The sequence below is a fragment of the Arvicola amphibius genome, chromosome X (genome assembly GCF_903992535.2).
Source record: "Arvicola amphibius chromosome X, mArvAmp1.2, whole genome shotgun sequence".
Taxonomy (NCBI): Eukaryota; Metazoa; Chordata; class Mammalia; order Rodentia; family Cricetidae; genus Arvicola; species Arvicola amphibius.
In genome coordinates, this window is record NC_052065.1 from 87,649,059 (window position 1) to 87,671,178 (window position 22,120).

Sequence of the window (22,120 nt, forward strand, 5' to 3'; positions counted from 1 at the left end):
CAGGATTGTACAGCAAGTGCTTCACTAGGAAACCATCTCACTAGCTGACATAGATTGGTTTTTATTGGATATGTAGCAAGTTTGAAACAAAGTATTTATTGCTGTACATACATACATCACCTCATTAAATATGTTTACCAACTCGGTAAGCTCAGTATTAGGATTCTTTCTTGGCCCCTTTTATATAAGAAAGGCATGAGACGCCAAGAGGTAGACTGGTTGTCCAGGACCATCTTGCTTGCAAGTGAAAGACCTAAGACTCGAAATAGGTCCATCAAGTCAAACGTGGTGGTGCATGCCTGGATTCCTAGCATTTAGGAGAATCAAAAATTCAAGGCCAGTTTTGGTTACACAGCAAGTTTGAGGCAATCCTGGGTTACATAAGACCTGTTCTCAAAAAAGCAAAGGCAACAAAACAAAAGCACCGAACCAAAGCAGAAGAACACAAAAGTCCTGCTGATTCTTGAGGCCAGGGCAAATCATCTTCTCTCCTGGGAATGATTTGGTGAGTGCTCTAAATTGCTTTAAGTGTTGATGCACCACGTTCATGCTGCACCTTTCTTCCACTCATATAACATATTAAAGACATTATCTGAGTATTTTGTGTTAATACACAGTATCTCTCTCTATTGCTTACAAATGTACACCAAAAAGGTACTATCAGGTTTGCCATCTGCAAAATATGTTCAGATAAGCTAAGTGACTTGCTTAAGTCCACATAACTACTAGAGATAGATCTAGGATTTAAATTCAAATCTAGGGCTGCTGACACAGTCAAACGGAATCATCTGCTTTCTAAGTAGGACTTCTTGAGTCATGTGGAGTAGCTGAGAAAGGGGACCTGAAATATATTCAATAGGTAATTTGGGGTGACTTTAAGAAAAGTTACCTTGAGTGGATTTCTGTCACTGCTAGGTAACAATGGGGAAGATAATGAGCTACGTGTCAGAATGGGCGGGTGCTGGGCTACAGCCGGGTCTCTCCCAGGCATTCCGAGGCAGGCTAGAGAGCAGGAGGCAGGCACTAGGCCTCGCTCAGGCGGCCTCAGGGCAGCAGAGGCGGCAGAGCCCAGCCAGTCCTCTCCTGGCCGGACCACCAAAGCCTAGTGAAGAAAACTGAAAGTCCAGGTTATTGGATTTCAGTACTATGTCATAACAGACAGATAATCCTCCACTTTTTCATCAAGATGGAAAACTCAGATTCTAGCGATCAAGGAAATGACCAATCTGCAGCACAGCGCAGAAGGCAAATGGATCCATTGGATCGGGAAGAAGCTTTCTATCGATTTGTAAATAATCTGAGCGGAGAAGACTATCGACTTATGAGAGACAACAATTTGCCAAGCACCGCAAGTCAAAGTACTGAGGAGGAGCTTCTCAGAGGACTACAGCAAATTAAAGAGGGGCCACCACCACCACCCCCGCCACAGAGCTCAGAAGAAAATAGACGTGGAGTCTCTTCAGATGACCTGTCCAATGGTGAGTCCATAACAGATTGGCCTAACTCTGTCAGCCAGACTGGCAATACAACAAGAAGTGGTCAGAGAGGAAATCAGTCCTGGAGGGCAGTGAGCCAGACTAACCCAAACAGTGGTGATTTCAGATTCAGTTTAGAGACAAATGTCAACCGTAATAATGGAAGCCAAACCCCAGAGAATGAAAATAAAACATCTGCTACTCGTCTTAATGTAGAAAACATGGACAGCAGCAGTCAAAGGCAAATGGTAAATTCAGCATCTGACACATCATCTGCCAGAATACCTAGTTCAGAATGCAGTTCTGCTGAAGCATTAACAGAAGTGCCATCCACCAGAGGTCGGAGGAGGGAAAGAAGCCGGAAACCCGAACACCAGAGAAGAACCAGAGCCAGAGCTGAGAGAAGTAGGTCCTCTCTGCACCCAGCAAATGCAATTCCACGAAGATCTCATCATAGCATCTCATCTCAGACTTTTGAGCACCCTTTGGTAAACGAGATCGAGGGAAGTTCTAGGGCCCCTCGCCTTGGGACTTTGAGACAGCACATAACTGGACCTGAGTTGCTAGGTAGAGGTCCTTGTGCGGCTTCTGGGTCAAGAAATTCTGCAGCTCAAGGGACAAGTTATTCAGACACGGATACCAATGGTGAAGCGGCAGGATCTGGTCAAAGACCTCCAACCAGAGACCTTCAAGTCAGAAGGGGTCTGCTGGGAGAATACCCGCAGAGAGAGAGCATAGCTAGCAGAACTCGGTCAAGGTCTCAGACCCCAAACAACACAGTCACTTCTGAAAGAGAAGATGGAGGTTTTATACGCACCTTTACACTTTTGGGACGTGCAGCTGGGAGAACCTATGTGAGTAGAGACGGGTTTTCCACTCTTACAATCTTCGATCCTGGATCAAGGGAAACTACAACTGTTCCGATTCAAACCAGGCTAAGGCAGAGATCGACAAGTTTGGGTGAGCTTCCATGGAGTGGAAGACCTTCCGATGGTTACAGTTCAGAAACTCTCTCAGCGATGTTTGAAGGAGGAGGTACTGAAGCAACCCGACTTTACCCCTTTCGTGACGACCTCCTACCTAGTGGACTCACCAAAGAATACATTGATAACTTAGCAATGAGAAGTTTCGGTGAAAACGATGCATTGACGACATGTAGTATTTGCATTACAGAATATACAGAAGGCGACAAACTTCGTAAGCTACCTTGCTCCCATGAGTACCACGTCGACTGCATCTACCAATGGTTATGGGAGAATATCACCTGTCCCATTTGTCGCAGGTCCGTCTTATCTTCTGGGAACAGAGAAAGAGTCGTGTAATAAGAACAGAACTCTCCAATCTGTATTGCTGGAATAGTGATGGGCAAGGGGAAATTGCTTGCTTTATCTCCATGTATTTGAACGGTGCTTAAATATAAAGTCACAACCTGAATCGAGTCATTGTTTTCTGAGAGAATCGTGTCTTTTCTCTAGTTTCTCTTTCAGGATAGAAAGAATATTTCAGACACCACGTGCAAGTGGACCCTTTCAAATAGCACTTCTATATCCTGGGTTCTGTAGGATGAATACAAGTACTTTTAGTGGGAGTTGCTTTTTCATTTTACCAAGTCCATGACTATTATATATTACTAGTGTTGCAGACCTTAAAGATAAGGTTGTTCGTATAGGTGTCAGGTGTACAATGAAGAATGAAAATCTTTTTCCTCACCAGTGTCCAAACACCTAGTCTTGCAAAAGACTTTACATTTCATTTTGTATCTTTGCACTTTTTCTTTATTACAGAAAGATTTTCTCTTTAAGGCCTACTTTGAACTTCATGCAGTAATAGTGTTGGGAGATTACGTTGTTCAATGCCTAGGAGGAAGTACTAAATCTTGATTTTCCTTGAATATTTCAATTCTTTTTAAATCTGCTTACTAGTGTGAAGGTTTTCAGTGTTTTATTTTTTGAAGTTTACAATGTTGAGATTTATTAGTACTGAAACCAAGTTGAACAAGTTAAAAAATGGCAGGCTATTTGCAGTAACACTGAATAGAGCTGTGGTGGGAAATTGGAACATTTTCCCTGAAAAGAACATGTTAGTTGCACCACTATGATAAGGCGTTGGGGAGAGGGAGGAGGCTCACATGTTAGTGTTGGGACAGGTGATCGTACAATTGATAAGAAAATGTGCCAGGAGATCCTCAGTCTTTAGGGACATGATTATCAGAATCCATCCAAGGTAGGAAAATGCTTAGCTCTGTTACCTTAAGCAATGTTTTTTTTTTTCTCCTGCAAAAACTTTATTTCTGTGCACAGTATTCTCTGCTTTTGTCAATGTCTTATATTCATGAAGGATTAACATTTACACATTTTATATTTAACCACCTGCTTCTATGACTTTAGGTCAGTGCTTCAAATCTTCGTGATAAAAAGTCAGTGTTGCAAATGACTGTTAAAGGCCATTTCTAACTGTTTGTTAGAAGGCATTGGCCCCTTGAAGTTGACCTTGTTCTTTCAAAAGATGGAGGAGATGTTTTTAATTTTTTTGTGAAATAAAATCATTTGTAATCTGCCTTATTTGATTTTTTTTAAAAAATGTTTTTCCTGACTGGCTTCCTTGTCACACTCTTACCAACAGTGTGCAGGACATGGAAGCCAAGCTTGCGGAGCACTTAGGGTCTTTAGATGGTTCTGCTTGTTGCTCTCCAAAGTATTCTCTCTAAACCTTTGTAACAGGCAGAGAGCTCACATGTGAGGGTGTCTGCTTTTCCCTTTCAGTACAGTTCACTATGTTTATGATCAATAAGAGTGCTGGCATTGAGTTACCTAGTAAATGGTTCTTTTCAGAAAACAGTTTTTAAATGTACATTGCTGTATCATGCTTCACTTGGCAAGGTCTGAGGAAAGAGTATTTCTAAGTCACAGTTTAAGCAAATAAAAACAGCTGTGACCTCAAAGAAAAACAGAAAATTTACCTTGATACTTAGATCCATTGTCAAAGGTAATATCATTTGTTTCAGTGACTGAAGCTAAATAAGCTGTTTCCAGCAATGCCTGTATATCAGTGTTGAGAAAAAATGGGATTTATATTAAGAATTCCAGGAGGCCAAGCTGTTTCTGGCTCGTGGAGACATCATGGAAAATCATTGTTCCTCTTTTCAGACCAAGTAACTTTCTAGTTACTCAGGAAGATTAAGAAGACATGGGTCCTTTTTGTATTACTTCAATTCTTTTTCCATGTCTCACTTTAAGACTCTGTACTATGTTTCTCTAAATGTTCTCTCTGCACATTCGAAGGAACAAGTAGGCTGAGAGAATTCGTGGGGTAAAGCCATTACAGCTGCTGCCTCCTTCCAACCCTGACATTTCTCTTTCCAGGAAGGCATCCTCATGAATTCCCCTGAGAATTCTTGAAGCCAGCTTGCTTTCACACCTTGTATTACCATAAACTATGCATGTACCAGAAAATTCATTTCTTCAAACTTTATGTCTTCATGTCTGTTGCTTATATCACCTTTGTCTGCTTCAGTAACGTGGACGTTTATATATTAATCTCTTTAATCCAAAAATCACACCTCCAAAAAGCATAATGAAGAAGAGTCAACCATATCAGTCCTGATCAGGCCTGATCTTGCTTGCGTTCTGGGATCAGGCATGTTCAGAGTGATATGCATTAAATGAGAAAATTTCTAAATAGCTATACACTTGTCATTCCATACATTATGGTTTTCATTTTCATCTGTTCAAAAGGCCTGATGTGTTTCTTTCTCCTATGGGGCTGCAAGCTCATTGATGCTATCTCCGATCCATAATACTGTAGCATTCTAGATGTTCCAACAAGTCCATTTTGGCTGCTGTTGGTATGTATTTCGGTTCAGAGACTCTAATGTTGAATCAGAAGCTGGCCTCAGAACTAGTGGCTGAGCATGTGCTTAATCACTGCACTGCTCCAACATGGTGGCTGAGCTGCATGTCTCACTCCTGTCCTATTCTAGGGCCTCTTTTCCAGTGGTGCACTGAAGTAAACTCACCACAACTCATGGAAGCCACTTGAGAACATGTCAGAAAATACATTAGGATAATGTCACAATGGGGGTTTCAAACTGGCCACAGTGGACATGCTTTTATAACAGAGGTACTTCAGTTGAGTTGTTAGAAAGTTGCTAGAGCATCATGGCCTTCCTTTGGCAAAGAGAAGGGAAGTGGGGATAGAGATCTTCTATCTTTCCCATCATTACAATTTTCAATGGGCATCCTCTATTCTATTTTAATCCAACTTTGATGTGTGGTTGGAGTGGAGGTGACAGTAAGATCAGTTCAGTTGAAATGGAAAATTATGTACCTCTTGGGGAGGTGTCCAACTCCAGTAACCAGAGCCGTTAGACTGTTAATATCTATGTACTGTTTTAGAGTGACAATATACCAGGGGCTTTATAATTAATGTTTCATTTTGGACATAGAGAGTGTTTTAAACTTTTCCCATGTTAAACAATGATGTAAAGAACATACTTATACATGCATGTTCATGTTTGGTGAAGTAACTCCTCAATGAATGTTGAGAATGATAATGATGAATATTATGATGCTGACTAGCTGATGACTAGGGTGAATCAATATACCCTGTGACAGTAACCTTGCCTATCAGCTTTAATGCTAGTAGGTACACATGTATCCCTAGGACAAAGCATTGGAAGATTCCCATCAGGGGATCTTGATTGGCTTAGGAAAAAAAACATATAGATACTAAATTTTAGGGTCTTCCAAAGAAATGGCTAAGTAAGAACCACCAGTCAATAACTGCCCCAACACACACACACACACACACACACACACACACACAGAGAGAGAGAGAGAGAGAGAGAGAGAGAGAGAGAGTTTTCACTTTGAAATACAAATAAATTATTAAGAATAGTGATGCATTGGACAAAAACCTTTAGCAAAAGACATACACACAGTAACAAGGAACTTGGAAGAAACAGAAATTAGACATGAATAACTTAGAGATCAATGTTCATAGCGAGAAACATAGATGTACTATTTCCATGAAATAGATGCTGATCCTGGAAACAAAAATGATCATTTTAAAAACAAGAACTTGTCCTGCAAAATTCAAACTACAAGAAAAGAAGGATTTGTTTGTTTGTTTTGCTTTATTTAAATTCAATAGAGGATACATTTATATCAAGTTCTCAGAATACAGTACAAAAATGAAAAGAAGAAATCAAAATATGAGACTTAGAGAGCCAAAATGACCTATGAATTTCCAAAAGTAGAATATGATAAAACACATGGGAATAATCAATGAGATAAAAAAGAGTTTTCTCACAAAACAGTGCTTCAACTTGGAGTCCACTCATTCCCCAATGCATTGACTGTGTGACATGTGGAGGCACATTATCACAAAACTTTAGAATAGCAGAGAAGTCAGTGGAGTCTTTGCCCCATTCGTCAAAGGAGTGGTTAGAGGACCTAGGAAACAGAGCTTCTAACATGAGAGGCTAGATTCATGGATTACGAATATTAGTGATTAGCTCCAAGTTACCAATGATACATCAGTGTCGCAGTAAGAAAAGAAATGAAAGCATTTCCCCTTGTGCTCATTTCACCAAGAGCAAGTTCAGATTTGAATTCCCACTTCCTGTATCTTCTGTCCTCTGTCTATTCAGATTTGAATTCCCTACTTTTTGCATCTTCTGTCCTCTGTCTAGGAAGATTTATCCCTGGCTTCCTGTGTCTTCTGTCCTCTGCGGATCTGTACTTGTGAATCCGTCTGTCCCTGTGTTTGTGTGTGACTGTATCTTCTGTGGGTCATGTATGTTTGTCTGCCTGTGACTGTGTGTGTCTTTTCCTCACAGAAGGCTTTGTTCTGTATTTACTGAACAGCGCAAAGAACATCACATAGGGAAGGAATGGGAAACTTTACAGAAATCTTTAACAGAGTTGTTTTTTTAAACAAGGGATTAAGCTACTGGCTCCAACTGATTCCAACTGACCCACTGAACAAGCAGTACCTCAAACAGCATTGTTTATCAGCCAATATCCTGAAATGGATGCTTCTGATCTCTGATAGATTTTAGAAGGTTGTTCTCAACCTCTGTAATTGCCTTTGTTGTCATGCATTGTTCTGGGGCAGGGGCATAGAAAAGAACATTGTTTAAGACTAGGTCTGCATCAGCTTAAGTTATAAAAGTTGATTACATGGGAAATCCGAGGCAAGTAAGGTCGGTTGCAACATTCTTCTCTTAACAGCAGGCTGAGCAAACAGTCTGAATACACAGTAGGCTAGCAGTCTTAAGTCTTCTGTGACCTCCAGGTATATTATTAACTCTGGTCATGGGGTCCAGCAGAAGTTCCACTCTCAGAATGTATGCAGTAGTCTCAAAATATTGCATCGCCACAGCTAGATAAAAGAAAACTCCCAGGAAGTGGGTGAAAGAAAATGTCAGGAAAACAGCTGTGTTGTGGGGTAGAGACAGTGACTGGAGGGCTCTGGGAAGATGACTTTGGGAGGGACGGAACGATGAAACCTTCAAATTACCTGGGAGATGGTCCATATTGGGAAGCACTTAGAGTCTGTTTTAGTTAGGGTTACTATGGCTTTGATGAAATGTCATGGGAAAAGCAACTTGAGGAAGAAAGGGTTCATTTCACTTACATTTCCATATCTTAGTTCATCTTTGAGAGCAGGTAAGGCAAGAACTCAAGCAGGGCAGGGACCTGGAGGCAGGAACTGAAGCAGAATCCCTAGAGAAGTGCTGTTTAGTGGCTTGCTCCTCACGACTTGCTCTGTCCTCTTGCTTACAAAATCCAGGACCACTCGCCCAGGGTGGCACCACCCATAATAGGCTGGGCCCTCCCACATCATTTACTATTTAAGAAAATGCCCTACAGGATTGCCTCCAGCCTGATCTTAGAGGGATTTTGTTTTCAATTGAGGCTCCCTCTTCTCAGATGACTCTAGCTTGTGTCAAGTCAACATAAAACTAGCCAGCACAGGCTCCTTTTAGGTCAGCCTACTAATGATAGGCATGTGCACAGATGCACAGGCACACACACGCACACATATACACACACCAGCACTAAACTAGTGAAAAAAGAAGTAATCTTTAACTCTATGAAAAGATATATACAATATAGGGAAGGCTAATAATCATCATATTTCCTACAACAAACAAATAAGAAATACCTGAAATTAAAATATCAATAAATAGTGGCAGGAGACATTAGTCATGAAAGGCACATTCCTCTATCAGGGGGCTGCGGTTTGATTCTGAGCATCCATGTTAGGTGGCCTGCAACTGTCTGTAACTCCAACTGCAGGGAATCAAGCAGCCTCTTTTGGCCTCCATAGGCAACTACATTCATGCACATATATCTACTCCGCAACAGACATGAGTATACTCATATGACTAAGAATATTAAAAATGAAAATTCAAAGTTCAACAAAAATGATTAATAAGAATTTTTTCATTCTCCTCTCTTCACACATTTTATTATTTTTATAACTTAATTAAGTTTTTAAAAAGAAAACTGATTATCTTTTTTATTTTACATATCAATACCAGTTCCCTCTTCTCCCCTTTCTCCGATTCGCTCCACCTTCCTCCCACCCTACCCTCATCCATACCTCAGAGAGAGTAAAGCACATTGCTTTGAGAAAAGACCAAGGCTCTCCCCACTATATCTAGGCTGAGCAAGGTATCCATCCAAAGAGAATGGGTTTCAAAGATCCAGTACAAGCATTAGGGATAAATCCTGGTGCCACTGCCAGTGACCTCTCCCTTCCAGTCTGCCCCAGATGTATAACTGTCACCCACATTCAGAGGAACTAGTTTGGACCTATGCCTGGCAGAGGCAGATAGATCACTGTGACTTTGAGGCAGCCTGGTCTACAAAGATAGTTCCAGGTCAGCAAGGGCTTAAAAAAAACAGTCTTGAAAAACCAAAAATAAGTAAATCAATAAAGTACCATCAAGCAAGATAAATTCTACTTTGGGAGTTTAGGGTTAAATGCAAAAACAAAAACAATCAAAAATATGTATGATTGTGACTTAAAAGACTTAAAGATTGAGGGAAGGGGGTTGTTGATAGTTGCTTTTTTTCAGTATAGAACTCCTGGGTACTATGGGTTATTACAATCACTTTCAATCTTCAGTTACACTAATAACAGAGTTTTATTGTCACTTCCTTTATTCTTGTAAGCCTTTGTCATTAGTAGTCAAGAAAGACATCTGTCCCAGTCTTTGTCCCTCTGATATTTCAATCCATCATTGAAACAGGCCCTAAGGTATGGGTTTGTTTTTATTTGTCTGTTTGTTTTGGTGTACATAAGCTCCTGGTGTCTCACACTGGATGGAGTCTTCTGCTCTGCTAAGGTGTCAATACTTCTGTTTCCAGTACTAAAGACTGAATCTCCCAAACGGCTGAGGCACTGTATTTCTGAACTCTTGATCAGAATCTAAATGACAGTGTGACAGCTATTCTTGTATTTCAACTTGTTTACATCTGGAAGGAACTAAAAACCCAAGCAGCTGCGCACACCTGTGAGTGATTTTTCTAAATCAGAATATTTGCGGTAGGAAGACCCACCCTAAATCTGGGCCACACCATGTGGTGGCAGCCTATATACAAGGGTCGTGGGGGAAGGAAACATTTGCCCTTTCCTTGCTGGCCCTCACACTCATGAGCAAGCCTATCTATCCTGCTGCCGAGCCTTTCCTTCACTGATATTGGAGCATAATTATTTGGTATGTTGATGTATACTAAAGACCAGCTGAGACATTTATCCTCGTGGGCTCAGCTATTAGACTCTTGGAACTTCTGTCAGAAGACAGCACTTGTTGGACTAGCTAAACCATAGCCTGTAAGTCAGTACTATATACATTCTCTCAGTTCTCCTCTAGAGAACCCTGACTAATATAGACAGTTTAAGCCGCCCCCACCCCCTTATACTTTTCCACTTCTGGAAAGAGACACACTCCCAATATACACTATCATCAACCACCCAGAGTTTAAGTCCTTCTTTATTACTTCATTTGGATTTTTTTGTCCCATTTAATTGCAAGCTGGAGTTACAAACAAGAATCGTGCATAGGACCAGTCTGATTTTAATCTAAAGCCTAGTCATGCACAGTCCAGGCCATCTTTCTGATTCTTCACTTTTGTTTTCTGTTGTTTGTTTTGTTGTTGTTGTTTCAAGACAGGGTTTCTTGGCTGTCCTAGCACTCACTCTGTAGACCAGGCTGGCCTCAAAGTCACAGACATCTGCCCGCCTCTCTCCCAAGTGCTGAGACTAAAGGTGTGCACCACCACCGCCTGTATCTTTCTGATTCTTGAGTGCAGTAGAGAATTTGTAGGATGAGGAAATTTTATAATGTGATGTGGTAGCCCATTTAACTCCAGACTCTGTACAAATAATGCTTATTTGGGGTGTCTCTTCTCTCGCTTACAATCTCCTTTGGCACACTACCTAACCGCTATGACTGAGTATTTTTATTGGTTAAATGGTAAAAGAAAAATAGTGGGGACCTTCTAAAAATATTGTCTGAGGGCTAAATGAGATGAGAAATTTGTCACATTACACAGTGTCTGGTGCACAGTAAACATAGGAGAGCGATGAATCGTTGTCCTTATTCTTTTTACTTCTCTATGAAGTAAAGTAGTTCCTTCCTACCTGAGGTACTAGTATAAAAATGCCCAATAAAATTCAAACTCTTTGTTATAATCCAAACCAGAAAATACAAAATACAAAAAGAAGCCCAACATTAGTAAAAATTAGTATTTTAATCACACTTGCAAAAGGAAAACTGCTTTTTTAAAATTCCTTAAGTTTCTGTGTGTATATGTATATATGTGTGCATACAAACATGTGTATACATTTATACCTGTGTATCGTATAAATCAATAATATATATTTATGAGTGTGTATATTGATATGCTAATATACAAATGTACACATGTTAATATGTATTATTAAACACATATAATATATACATAGATTAGTATATATACATGTATAAACATTGTACATGATGTCATCTCTAACTTCATGGACAATATTCATAGCTATCCTGGGACAGATTGGATATGCTTGCAGTTTCTCCGTGTATATCTGGTGCCTGCTGGTGGGAAAATATATTAACTCTGCTCACATTTCTTTGTGAGGTTTATTTTATATTATTTTATTTTTATTAAAAATTTCCATCTCTTCCCCTTCTCCCACTTCCCTCTGCTCCCTCCACCCATACCCCTATTCCCTCCCTCTCCAGGCCAAAGAGCAGTCAGGGTTTCCTACATTATGGGAAGTCCAAGGTCCTCCCAACTCCCCCCAGGTCCAGGAAGGTGAGCATCCAAACTGACAAGACTCACACAGAGCCCGTCCATGCCTTAGAATGAAAGCCCATCACCATTGTCCTTGGCTTCTCAGTCAGCCTTCACCGTCAGCCACATTCAAAGAGTCCGGTTTGATCATATGTTCCATCAGTCCCATTCCAACTGGTCTTTGTGATCTCCCGTTAAATCTGTCCCACCGTCTCAGTGGGTGAAGGCACACTTCATGTTCCTGACTTTCCTGCTCATGTTCTCCCTCCTTCTGCTCCTCATCAGGACCTTGGGAGCTCAGTCCGGTGCTCCAATGTGGGGCTCTGTCTCTATATCCATCCATCACCAGATGAAGGTTCTATGGTGATATGCAAGATATTCATCAGTGTGGCTATAGGACAAGGCCAGTTCAGGCACCCTTTCCACTGCTGCCCAATAAACAAGCTGGGGACATCTCCATGGGCACCTGGGAACCCGTCTAGAGTCCAGACTTTTGCCAACCCTAAAATGGCTCCCGTAATTAAGATATATACTTCCCTGCTCCCCCAACCACCCCCCTCCATCCCAACCATCCCATTCCCTCAAGCTCTCCCATCCTCTCCTTCTCCTTTCTCTCCCCCATCTCCCCTTATCCCCACCTCACCCCCACCCCCGTGCTCCCAACCCCTGCCCAGCAATTTTGTCCATTTTCAGTATGCAGGATGATAACAATATGTTTTTCATTGGGTTCACCTTCTTATTTAGCTTCTCTAGGATCACGAATTATAGGCTCTATGTCCTTTATTTATGGCTAGAATCTACTTATGAGTGAGTACATACCATATTCCTCTTTTTGGGTTTGGGTTACCTCACTCAGTAAAGTGTTTTCTATTTCCATCCATTTGCATGCAAAATTCAAGATGTCATTGTTTTTTACTGCTAAGTAGAATTCTAAAGTATATATGTATATGTGCCACACCTTCTTTAACTATTCTTCTATTGAGGGGCACCTGGTTGTTTCCAGGTTCTGGCTATTACAAATAGTGCTGCTATGAACATTGTTGAACAAATGCTTTTGTAGTATGATTGGGCATCTCTTGGGTAGATTCCCAGGAGTGGTATTGATGGGTCCTGAGGTAGGTTGACTCCCAGTATCCTGAGAAACCGCCACACTGCTTTCCAAAGTGGTTGCACAAGTGTGCATTCCCACCAGCAATGGATGAGAGTACCCCTTACCCCACAACCTCTCCAGCACAGGCTATCATTAGTGTTTTTGATTTTAGCCAATCTGACAGGTGTAAAATGGTATCTCAAAGTTGTTTTGATTTGCCTTTCCCTGATAGCTAAGGAGGTTGAGCATGACCTTAAGTGTCTTTTGGCCATTTGGATTTCTCCTGTTGAGAATTCTCTGTTCAGTTCAGAGCCCCATTTTTTAAATGGGTTAATTAGCAATTTGAAGTCTAGTCTCTTGAGGTCCTTATATATTTTAGAGATCAGACCTTTGTCAGTTGCAGGGTTGGTGAAGATCATTTCCCAGTCAGTGGGCTGCCTTTGTGTCTTAGTGACAGTGTCCTTTGCTTTACAGAAGCTGCTCAGCTTCAGGAATTCCCATTTATTCAATGTTGCCCTTAATGTCTGTGCTGCTGGGGTTATACGTAGGAAACGGTCTCCTGTGCCCATATGTTGTAGAGTACTTCCCACTTTCTCCTCTATCAGGCTCAGTGTGTTCCAGTTAATATTGAGGTCTTTAGTCCATTTGGACTTGAGTTTTGTGCATGGTGATAGATATGGATCTACTTTCATTCTTCTATAGGTTGACATCCAGTTATGCCAGCGCCATTTGTTGAAGATGCTCTCTTTCTTCCATTGTGTACTTTTGGTTCCTTTATCAAAAATCAGGTGTCCATAGAATTGTGGGTTAAATATAATATGTATTCACTCAAAAGTGGCTTTTAGACATAAATCAAAGGATCCTAAAAGAAACATACATGAATCCACCCAGGAAGGTGAAAGAGACAAGATCTCCTGAGTAAATTGGGAGCTTGGGGTTCATGGGAGAAGGTAGAAGGGGAGAGAGAAGGAAGAGAGGGGAGCAGAGAAAATGCATAGCTAAATAAAAACAATAAAAATGGAGTGTTTCTACAATGGTGAATTATTATCATATTTATGTTAGAAATATAATTGTATGTTTGTATTTCATTGATTAGATATAAAGAATAATGCTTATTGTTTTGTCTTGCATTCCTGATCCTAAGCGCTGCGAATGTAGACATGGCCCACAAGTCTTGGATGACAGGATTTGGGGGTGTTCTATTGTTTTATAAATTGATCAATTTGTTTTTTTAATTTTCATTTTACATTGCAACCACAGTTCTCCCTCCCACCCCTCCTCACACTCCCCTTGCCTCCCTACCCCAGTCCACACCTTCTCTACCCCTCCCTAGGCATAAGGGCACATTAATTTGAGGCAGGACCAATTCCCTCCTCCCTGCATTAAGGCTGAACATCACATCTCAACACAGAGAATGTCCGACAACAAACTAGACCACACACCAGGGGTAGATCCTGATCCCACTGCCAGGGGCCCCTCAGATAGTCCAAACTTCACAACTATATCTCCACATACAGAAGGCCCATCTGAGTCCATTAATTACTAGAGGAAGCCTCTATAATAATAGTTGGGGTGGTCACCAATCTGATTAGAGGGGAAGACCAGTTCAGAAACCCTCTCCACTACTGCTAGGAGTCTTAGCTGGGATCATCCTTGTGGATTCTTAGGAATTTCCCTAGTACCGGGTTTCTCCCTAAAACCATAGTGACTCTCTCTATCAAGTTACCTCCTTTATTCCTTTCCCACTCCATTCCATATGACCATCCTGTTCTCCTATGTTCTTCCCCATTGCCTCTCCTTTACTACCTCCTCACCCCCAGTTTACCCAGGTGATGTCATCTAATTCCCCTTCCTAGGGCGATCCATGCATCCCTCCTTGGGTCTTCATGCTACCTAGCTTCTCTGGAGCTCTGGATCACAGCCTGGTTACCCTTTGCTTTACATCTAATATCCCCTTGGAAGTGAGTACATACCATATTTGCCTTTCTGAGTCTGGGTTACCTCACTCAAAAAATTTTTTTCTAGTTCCATCCATTTATCTGCAAAATTCATGATGTCGTTTTTCTAAATTCAGAGTAATACTCTATTATATAAATGTACAGCATTTTCTTTATCCCTTATTCTGTTGTGAGACATCTAGGTTGTTTCTAACTTTGAGCCATTGGGAATAGAGTAGCAATGAACATGGAATAGCTAGTGTCCTTCTGGTAGGTTGAGGTGTCCTTGGGGTATATGCCCAAAGTGCTATACCTGGAATCTGAGGCAGATTGAGTCCCATCTGGATTACAAGTATTGAAGAGATCAGGGATACAAAGAACCCATATAAACACAATAAAAACAATTTACAACAAGCCGACAGCCAGCATCAAATTATCAGAGAGAAACTCAAAGTGATTCCACTAAAATTAGGATGAAGACAAGGATGTCTACTCTCTTTGTATCTTTTCAATATAGTATTTGAAGACCTACCTAGAGCTCAAGGGATACAAACTGTAAAGGAAAAAATGTTAAACTTTTATTATGTGCAGATGATATGATTATATATATATATATGTGTGTGTGTGTGTGTGTGTGTGTGTGTGTGTGTGTGTGACCAAAAAACTCTACCACAGAACTCCTACAGCTGATATGATAAACACCTTCAGTAATGTGGCAGGATACAAGATTAACTCAAAACAATCAGTAGCCCTCCTATATACAAATGATAAACGGGTCGAGAAAGAAATCAGAGAAACAACACTTTTTGCAACAGCAACAAATATAAATTATCTTGAGGTAACTATAACTTAAAAACTGAAACACCTGTATGACAAGAACTTTAAGTCTCTAAAGAACGAAACTGAAGAAGATATCAGAAAATGGAAACATCTCCCACGCTCATGGACGTTCTTGGATAGGTAGGACCAACATAATATAAATGGCAATCTGACCAAAAGAAATCTAGAGATTCAAAGCAATGCCCATCAAAATACAAACACAATTCCTCACAGACTTATAGAACAATATTCAACTTCATATGGAAAAACAAAAACTCAGAATAATTAAAACAAACTTGTACAATAAAGGAACTTCCAGAGGCATCACCATCCCTGACTTAAAACTTCACTATAGAGCTATAGTGATAAAAACAATTTGGTATTGGCATAAAATCAGACACATGGACCAATGGAATCAAATTAAAGAGCCTGACATTAATTCACACACCTGTGAACACCTGATTTTTGACAAGTCAAAATATACAATGGAAAATGGAAAGGATCTTTAACAAACGGTGCTGGATAACTGGTGTCAACACATAAAAGATTACAAATAGATCCATATCTACAGCTATACACAAAACTCAAGTCCAAACGGATCAAAGACCTCAACGGAAATCCAGTGCTCTCAACCTGATAGAAGAGAAAGTGGGAAGTATCCTTGAACCCATTGGCAAAGGAGACCACTTCATAATTATAACAGGAGTAGCACAGACGCTGAGAACAACAACCAATAAATGAGACCTCCTGAAACTGAAAAGATTCTGTAAGGCAAAGAACACAGTCAACAAGACTAAATGTCAGCCTACGGAATGGGAAAAGATCTTCACCAATCCCACATCTGACAGAGGACTGATCCCCAAAATAAGTAAAGAACTGAAGAAAAGAGGCTCAAAATACCAAATAATCAAATGAAAAAACAGGGTATAAAGTAAACAGATAATTCTCAATGGAACAATCTCAAATTGCCAAAAGACATTTAAGGAATTGCTGAACATCCTTAATCATCAGGGAAACATAAATTAAAGGATGACTACGATCAAAATTATGAGGACAGCTTATGTTGAAGAGGATGTGGAGTCAGGGGAACACTCCTTCACTGCTGGTGGGAATGGAAACTTCTACAGCCACTTTGGAAATCAGTATGGTGGTTTCTCAGAAAATTGGGAATCAGTCTACCTCAGGACCCAGCTATACCAGTCTTGTGCATTTTTTTGGGTTTTTTTTGTTGTTGTTGTTGTTGTGTTTTCTAATGTTGCTTGACTGCTTAGTCAAGGTTTTGGAGAAAAATCTTGCAGTTTTCTGCCATAGATGTAAGGCCATCTTAGACATTCCTCTGAAGAGTTACCTTATGTGCACAGTCCTACCATATATCCATAGCTATGACTTCATGGTAGATCCATAAACTCACTGCTATAATACAAAAATTCCTGACAGGAGATAGTTCATTTCCAAAAGTGAGTTCTGCCAATTGTCTGAGTCCCCACCTAGGTCATCTGAGTTCTGCTTCTCAGTTGGTAGCGTTCTAAGGAAGGCCTTTTGCTTTGAGTGAAAGCGAGGTGAGAAGGGAGGCATTTCCTGTGTGCAGGGACAGTTGTACAGCAAGGTAATGTTAGAAGCATGACGTCACGATAGCTGTCCTGATACACTTCTTATGTCCCCCTATGTTTAAAAGACATATTTTTCTTGTACAATATATTCTGATTAGAGTTTCCTTTCCCTTTAACCTCCCCAGTTCCTCCCCTCCTTCCATGTCATCCAGACCCACCCACTTCCTGATTCTTATTAGAAAACAACAGGCTCCTAAGAGATAAAAAATAACAAAATTAATTAGAATAAGATAAAATACAACTATCACATGGAAGTGTCCTTGTGGTAGGCTGAAGTGTCCTTGGAGTATATGCCGAAAGTGCTTTATTTGGAATTTGAGGTAGACTGATTACCATCTGGAGTACAAGTCCCTCTAAATCAACTCACAGAAACTCAGACCGAAGCAGCAAGCATGAGGCAGGCATGGGTCTGCACCAGGTCTTCAATGTGTATATTATCTCTTTCAGTATTTTGGGAGAACTTTTATTTGTATTTTTACGGTGCTGGTCTCTGGTTCTTGGTCTTCTTGTGGACTCTTTTACTCCTGTTTCTTTGCCTCATCCAAATTCTATTTGATAATTGTGATTTAAAGTCTTATTCTAATTTATTTTGTTGTGCTTTGCTCTTATCTCCTAGAAGCCTGTTATCATCTACTGGCAAATAGAAACAGAGTGGATCCTCATAGAAGGGAAGGTGGAGCAGAACTGGGAGGAGTAGAGTGAAGGGGAATTATAATCAGGATATATTATGGGGGAAAATCTATTATGAATAAAAATGGAAGGAAGATTCCCAGGCTGAAGGATAACAGAAAAGAGTCATGGCCTACAGAGATATACTGAGTCACATTTTGTTACTTCTAGGTCATTTGGGTATCAGTACTTCTCCATCACCTCAAACCTAGACCACAATCAGCACTGAGATGTTACTGCTTCTACCTTGGCCCTCATTTATCTTTTGATTCCATCCCTCTCTTTTTGTTTGTGTCTTCATTTTACTTAGGTAGCTCTCATTCTCCCTTGCTAGCTCTACCTGTTTGCAATTACTCCTTGTCTTTATGTAGGAGTTATATATTAAAGCCCTCTTTTGATATCATTCTTTATAGTGTTCCAATAATTGTTGAGGTTAAGCAATGTCTTAATTGTAGACACAGTCTTCTATAGTCTGGCATCTTCTCAGGTATTATTATTTTTTTCCAGTTGAAGAGTGAGAGGAGTGAGAATATGAGCAAAGAGGTCAAGACCATGATGGGGACACCCACAAAACAGTTTACCTGAGCTAATGGGAGCTCACCAATTCTGGCCAGACAGGGAAAGAACCAGCATAGGACCAAGCTGAATACTCTGAATGTGGGTGACAGTTTTATGGCTGGAGCAGACTGCAGGGCCACCTGCAGTGGCACCAGGATTTATCCCTGCTGCTGGTGCTGACTTTTTGGAAACCATTATTTTTGGATGGATACCTTGCTCTGCCTGGATATGATGGGGTCGGCCTTGGTCCTTCCTCTGGGCAACGTGCCTTACCCTCTCTGAGGAGTGGATGGAGGTGGGGTGGGGGGATAAGTGGAAGGATTAGGAGGAGTGGAGGAAGCTGAAACTTGGATTGGTATGTAAAATGAAAAAAGATAGATTGCTTTCTTTTTAAAACATACAATTTTTCACTGATCTGAACATACATACAATATTTATTTAATGATTTTGTATGTTGAGACGTATACTAGATTATGTGTGAAAAGGGGGACATAGTTCAGAAAAGCTCTCATTTTTGAAACTTACAAAGCATACAGTGAGATACATAAACATGCAGAAAGTGACAGCACCTTAGGGTTTGACAAACCAATAGCTACCGCACATTTAATTATTGCCATAAATGGAGTGATGGACAGTATTGTGAAAATTATGAAACGGATGACCAGCCTGACCAAGATTAGAAAAAACTGCCTTTCAAGCCCTGAAAGCTAAGGCGGTTTTTAAAAGAGAATGGACATATGATAGGGAGAGTTTCAGGAAGCTACTCATACTCTCAGATAGGACCGCATATCAATAGTCAGAAACATATAATTATTAATTCCACATGATACTGGCATGTTGAACCAATCCTGCAAGGTAAAGTTGAAATAAAATTATTGGGACTGAATAATTCAAAGTATCATTCATTGTTAGCTTGCCTTGCTTCAAAGAGCATAAGGTTTGTTGTTATTATTGTTGTTATTATTATTTTTATTGTGATTATTTTTTCTTCGATTGAAAATAGATTGTTTTCTCATCCAACAAATGTCCCAAGAATCCTATTAAAACACTAAACTTAACCTGGAATCCAATATGCTCACAGGACCTAATACAGACCCTTCCTCGCAGAATCTCTGAATGTTGGCTCGGTCTCTCTGAATTCACATAGCTTTGATCAAGCTGTTAACAGGTGCGGGGATGTAGCTCAGAGGTAGAGCACATGTTTCGCATATATGAGGCCCCGGGTTCGAGCCCCGGCATCTCCAAGACAATACTTTTCACCTTTCACTTTTCTTTTTCAGGATGTTTCTGTGCAAGGTGTCCCAGACTTTAAATTCCCGTGGTGAGGTCATATATGCATATTATTGGATGAAATTACTAGTTTGTCACCGTGACAACAATGCTCATCTTTATGACGACATTTCCGTAGACATCGCCATGGTCTGGTGAGTAGAACGTGGTCATGCTTCCAGAGATGTGTTTTGTTCACAGATCGAACAAGAAAGGAAAGCTCTGCTTTCGTGGTGGTGGCAGTTTCTCTAAAGGGTATGCTTTCTTGGGTGAAAACAGGGGAGGAGAAGAGTTCTTGCTTTCAGAGAAAGGGAGGGCTGGGCGGAACCATTCCTGGTTACTACAGGGGAGGCAGCATTGCGGTTGTCATAGAAACCGGGGGTCATTATGGCGACCATTTTCAAATGGCGACAGGGCGATGTCCTGGAAACGAGCATTCAGTTCCTGGTGTTTGGACTGAGTTGAGCTTATGGGTTCCCGGAGGTGAGCACCAGAATCTTCCTGAGGGTTGGGAGGCAGATGCAGGGATTCCACTACCTCGGGGTTTGCAGCCTGTGTATCTCCGGAAGGAGAGAGACTTGGGGCCATTCTGCCTCCTCCTGTGCTGTTCTGTACCCGGGAGTGCTGGAGCCATTGTCCAGGCAGGGAGTTGTGGGAGAGTGAGCAGGAGGGAGATGGGGCAGAATGAGCAGGCTGTGATCCCGGCTTCCCTCTCTGTGAAAAGGGCATGAGATTGCTGGCCCATAGGACCCGTGAGATTTAAGTGGGAAAGCCTAAATGCTGGTCGATAATTACCCTGCATGTTTCAGATGAGTACTGAAATATGCACTTGCTTAGAGGATTTTCTTTTTAGTCATCTGCGGTTGTGCTTGGATTTGAGACAGCATTTCACTGTGTCCTGTCCTGGCTCAGAACTCTCAGTGATTCTCCTGCCTTGGCTGCCTCGTGAAGGGGTTGGATGTGTGGGACACTTTGTGCTTGTCACCAGTTTAGCATTTTCATTTCCATTTCCGTGGGACCCACCCTGCCAGGTGGCCCTGATCTCTCCTCAGAATCCCTGCGATGCTGCCTATGGCCTTAATATCTCTAATGAATCTCCATAAAAGGGGCAATCCTATCAATGCCCCCTTGAACAGCACACCCGAAACCTTTCACGGGTCTATATTACTACTTTCTGACTGACATTTGAGATTTTCCGTATGTTTCATAGAAATGCTTTATCAGATATATGTATTTCTAAGTTTTCTCCTAGCCTCAGACTTATCCTCTCAATTCTCATCCATGTCTTTGGAAGAGCAGATGATTTTAAATTGTAAGATCCCACCTTCTCCAGTCCTTCAATTGCGGTTTTTATTTGGTGTCTTGTCTGTGAAATCTTTGCCTACCACCCAGTGACAGGGATTTTCTTCTTCTGTTGTTTGACATTTATAGGCTGCTTTTTATATTTTTACATTTACATTTGTGGATTTAGATATACACTTGCCTCAGAATTGCCTCCTGAAAGGCCATCTTTCTGCACCAAATTGCCTTGTTTATTTGTCAAACATCAGTTCTCCAATAATCCAATCATGGTACATATGCCAGTAATCCCAGTGCCTGGGAGGCTGCAGCAGGAGTATGGTCAGTTCTTCTCAGCACACACTACACACACTACACACAAGCTTGATGCCAGCATTGGATACAGGGGAAATGTTGACTTGAAATAGGCAGTGATCTGGAAATGTGTGGATGTGAGCGTGCACTGTTGGTTTTGGTCTTTTACTTGCCAACTTTGATTCAATAGCATGCTGGTCCAATTACTGCAGGTTCAAACAGAGGTCTCCTATCAGGCAGTGCTGTTTACTCCCTTTATCTGTTTCTAAGGTTTTTCCACAAGGTATGTATTTAATCTACAATATTTAGGGTTATCCAGTCAATTTTTAAAAAGAATAAGTGAAATTTTATTGTTACTGCATTGAATCTGTAGTTCAGTTTTGAATCAATACACATCTTAATAGTAACGAATTGCTTCAGCCATGAGCATAATATGTCCTTCATTAATGTAGGTTGTCTCTAATTCAGCAATGTTTGGAAATCTTTCAGCCTATCAGCACTATGGATCTAAGTGTCTGGATTATTCACAAGTATTTGCGCTTTTTGATTCAACTATATCTGGTATTATTTGAAAACACCATTCCTAAGTATCATATTTTCTATGAAAAAATTATTAAATCATCTGTGAACTGTCAGGAATCAAGTGTCAATGATACTTACAAAGGATCTTTTTTTTTTGAAAGCATGGATTACTCCATGATGAAAACTTTATTTGATAGAGTAATGCAGTTTGTCCCCATTTCCTTATGAGCATTTACAGGTTATTATTGAGAGTCTAAAACAAATGAGAAACATG

At 40.7% G+C, this 22,120-nt stretch overlaps 1 protein-coding gene and 1 non-coding gene across 2 annotated transcripts; both read left to right on the top strand.

The window, feature by feature from the left end:
* The first annotated feature begins 1,186 nt into the window (after positions 1 to 1,186).
* LOC119804361 (E3 ubiquitin-protein ligase RLIM-like) lies at positions 1,187 to 20,462 on the top strand. The gene is made up of 2 exons (XM_038315796.2): positions 1,187 to 2,510; positions 19,933 to 20,462. The coding sequence occupies exons 1-2, from the start codon at positions 1,187 to 1,189 to the stop codon at positions 20,460 to 20,462; spliced, it is 1,854 nt and encodes a 617-aa protein (XP_038171724.2).
* Trnaa-cgc lies at positions 19,635 to 19,706 on the top strand. The gene has a single exon. It is a non-coding gene; the product is annotated as a tRNA-Ala (tRNA).
* Positions 20,463 to 22,120: the final 1,658 nt, after the last annotated feature.

What these genes read in the sequence shown, in the direction of transcription:
- LOC119804361 (XM_038315796.2), top strand. Translation starts at nt 1,187, where the DNA reads ATGGAAAACTCAGATTCTAGCGATCAAGGAAATGACCAATCTGCAGCA. An exon ending in AGCGATGTTTGAAGGAGGAG is followed by an intron (nt 2,511 to 19,932) that starts GTACTGAAGCAA and finishes TTTTGTTCACAG; the next exon opens with ATCGAACAAGAAAGGAAAGC.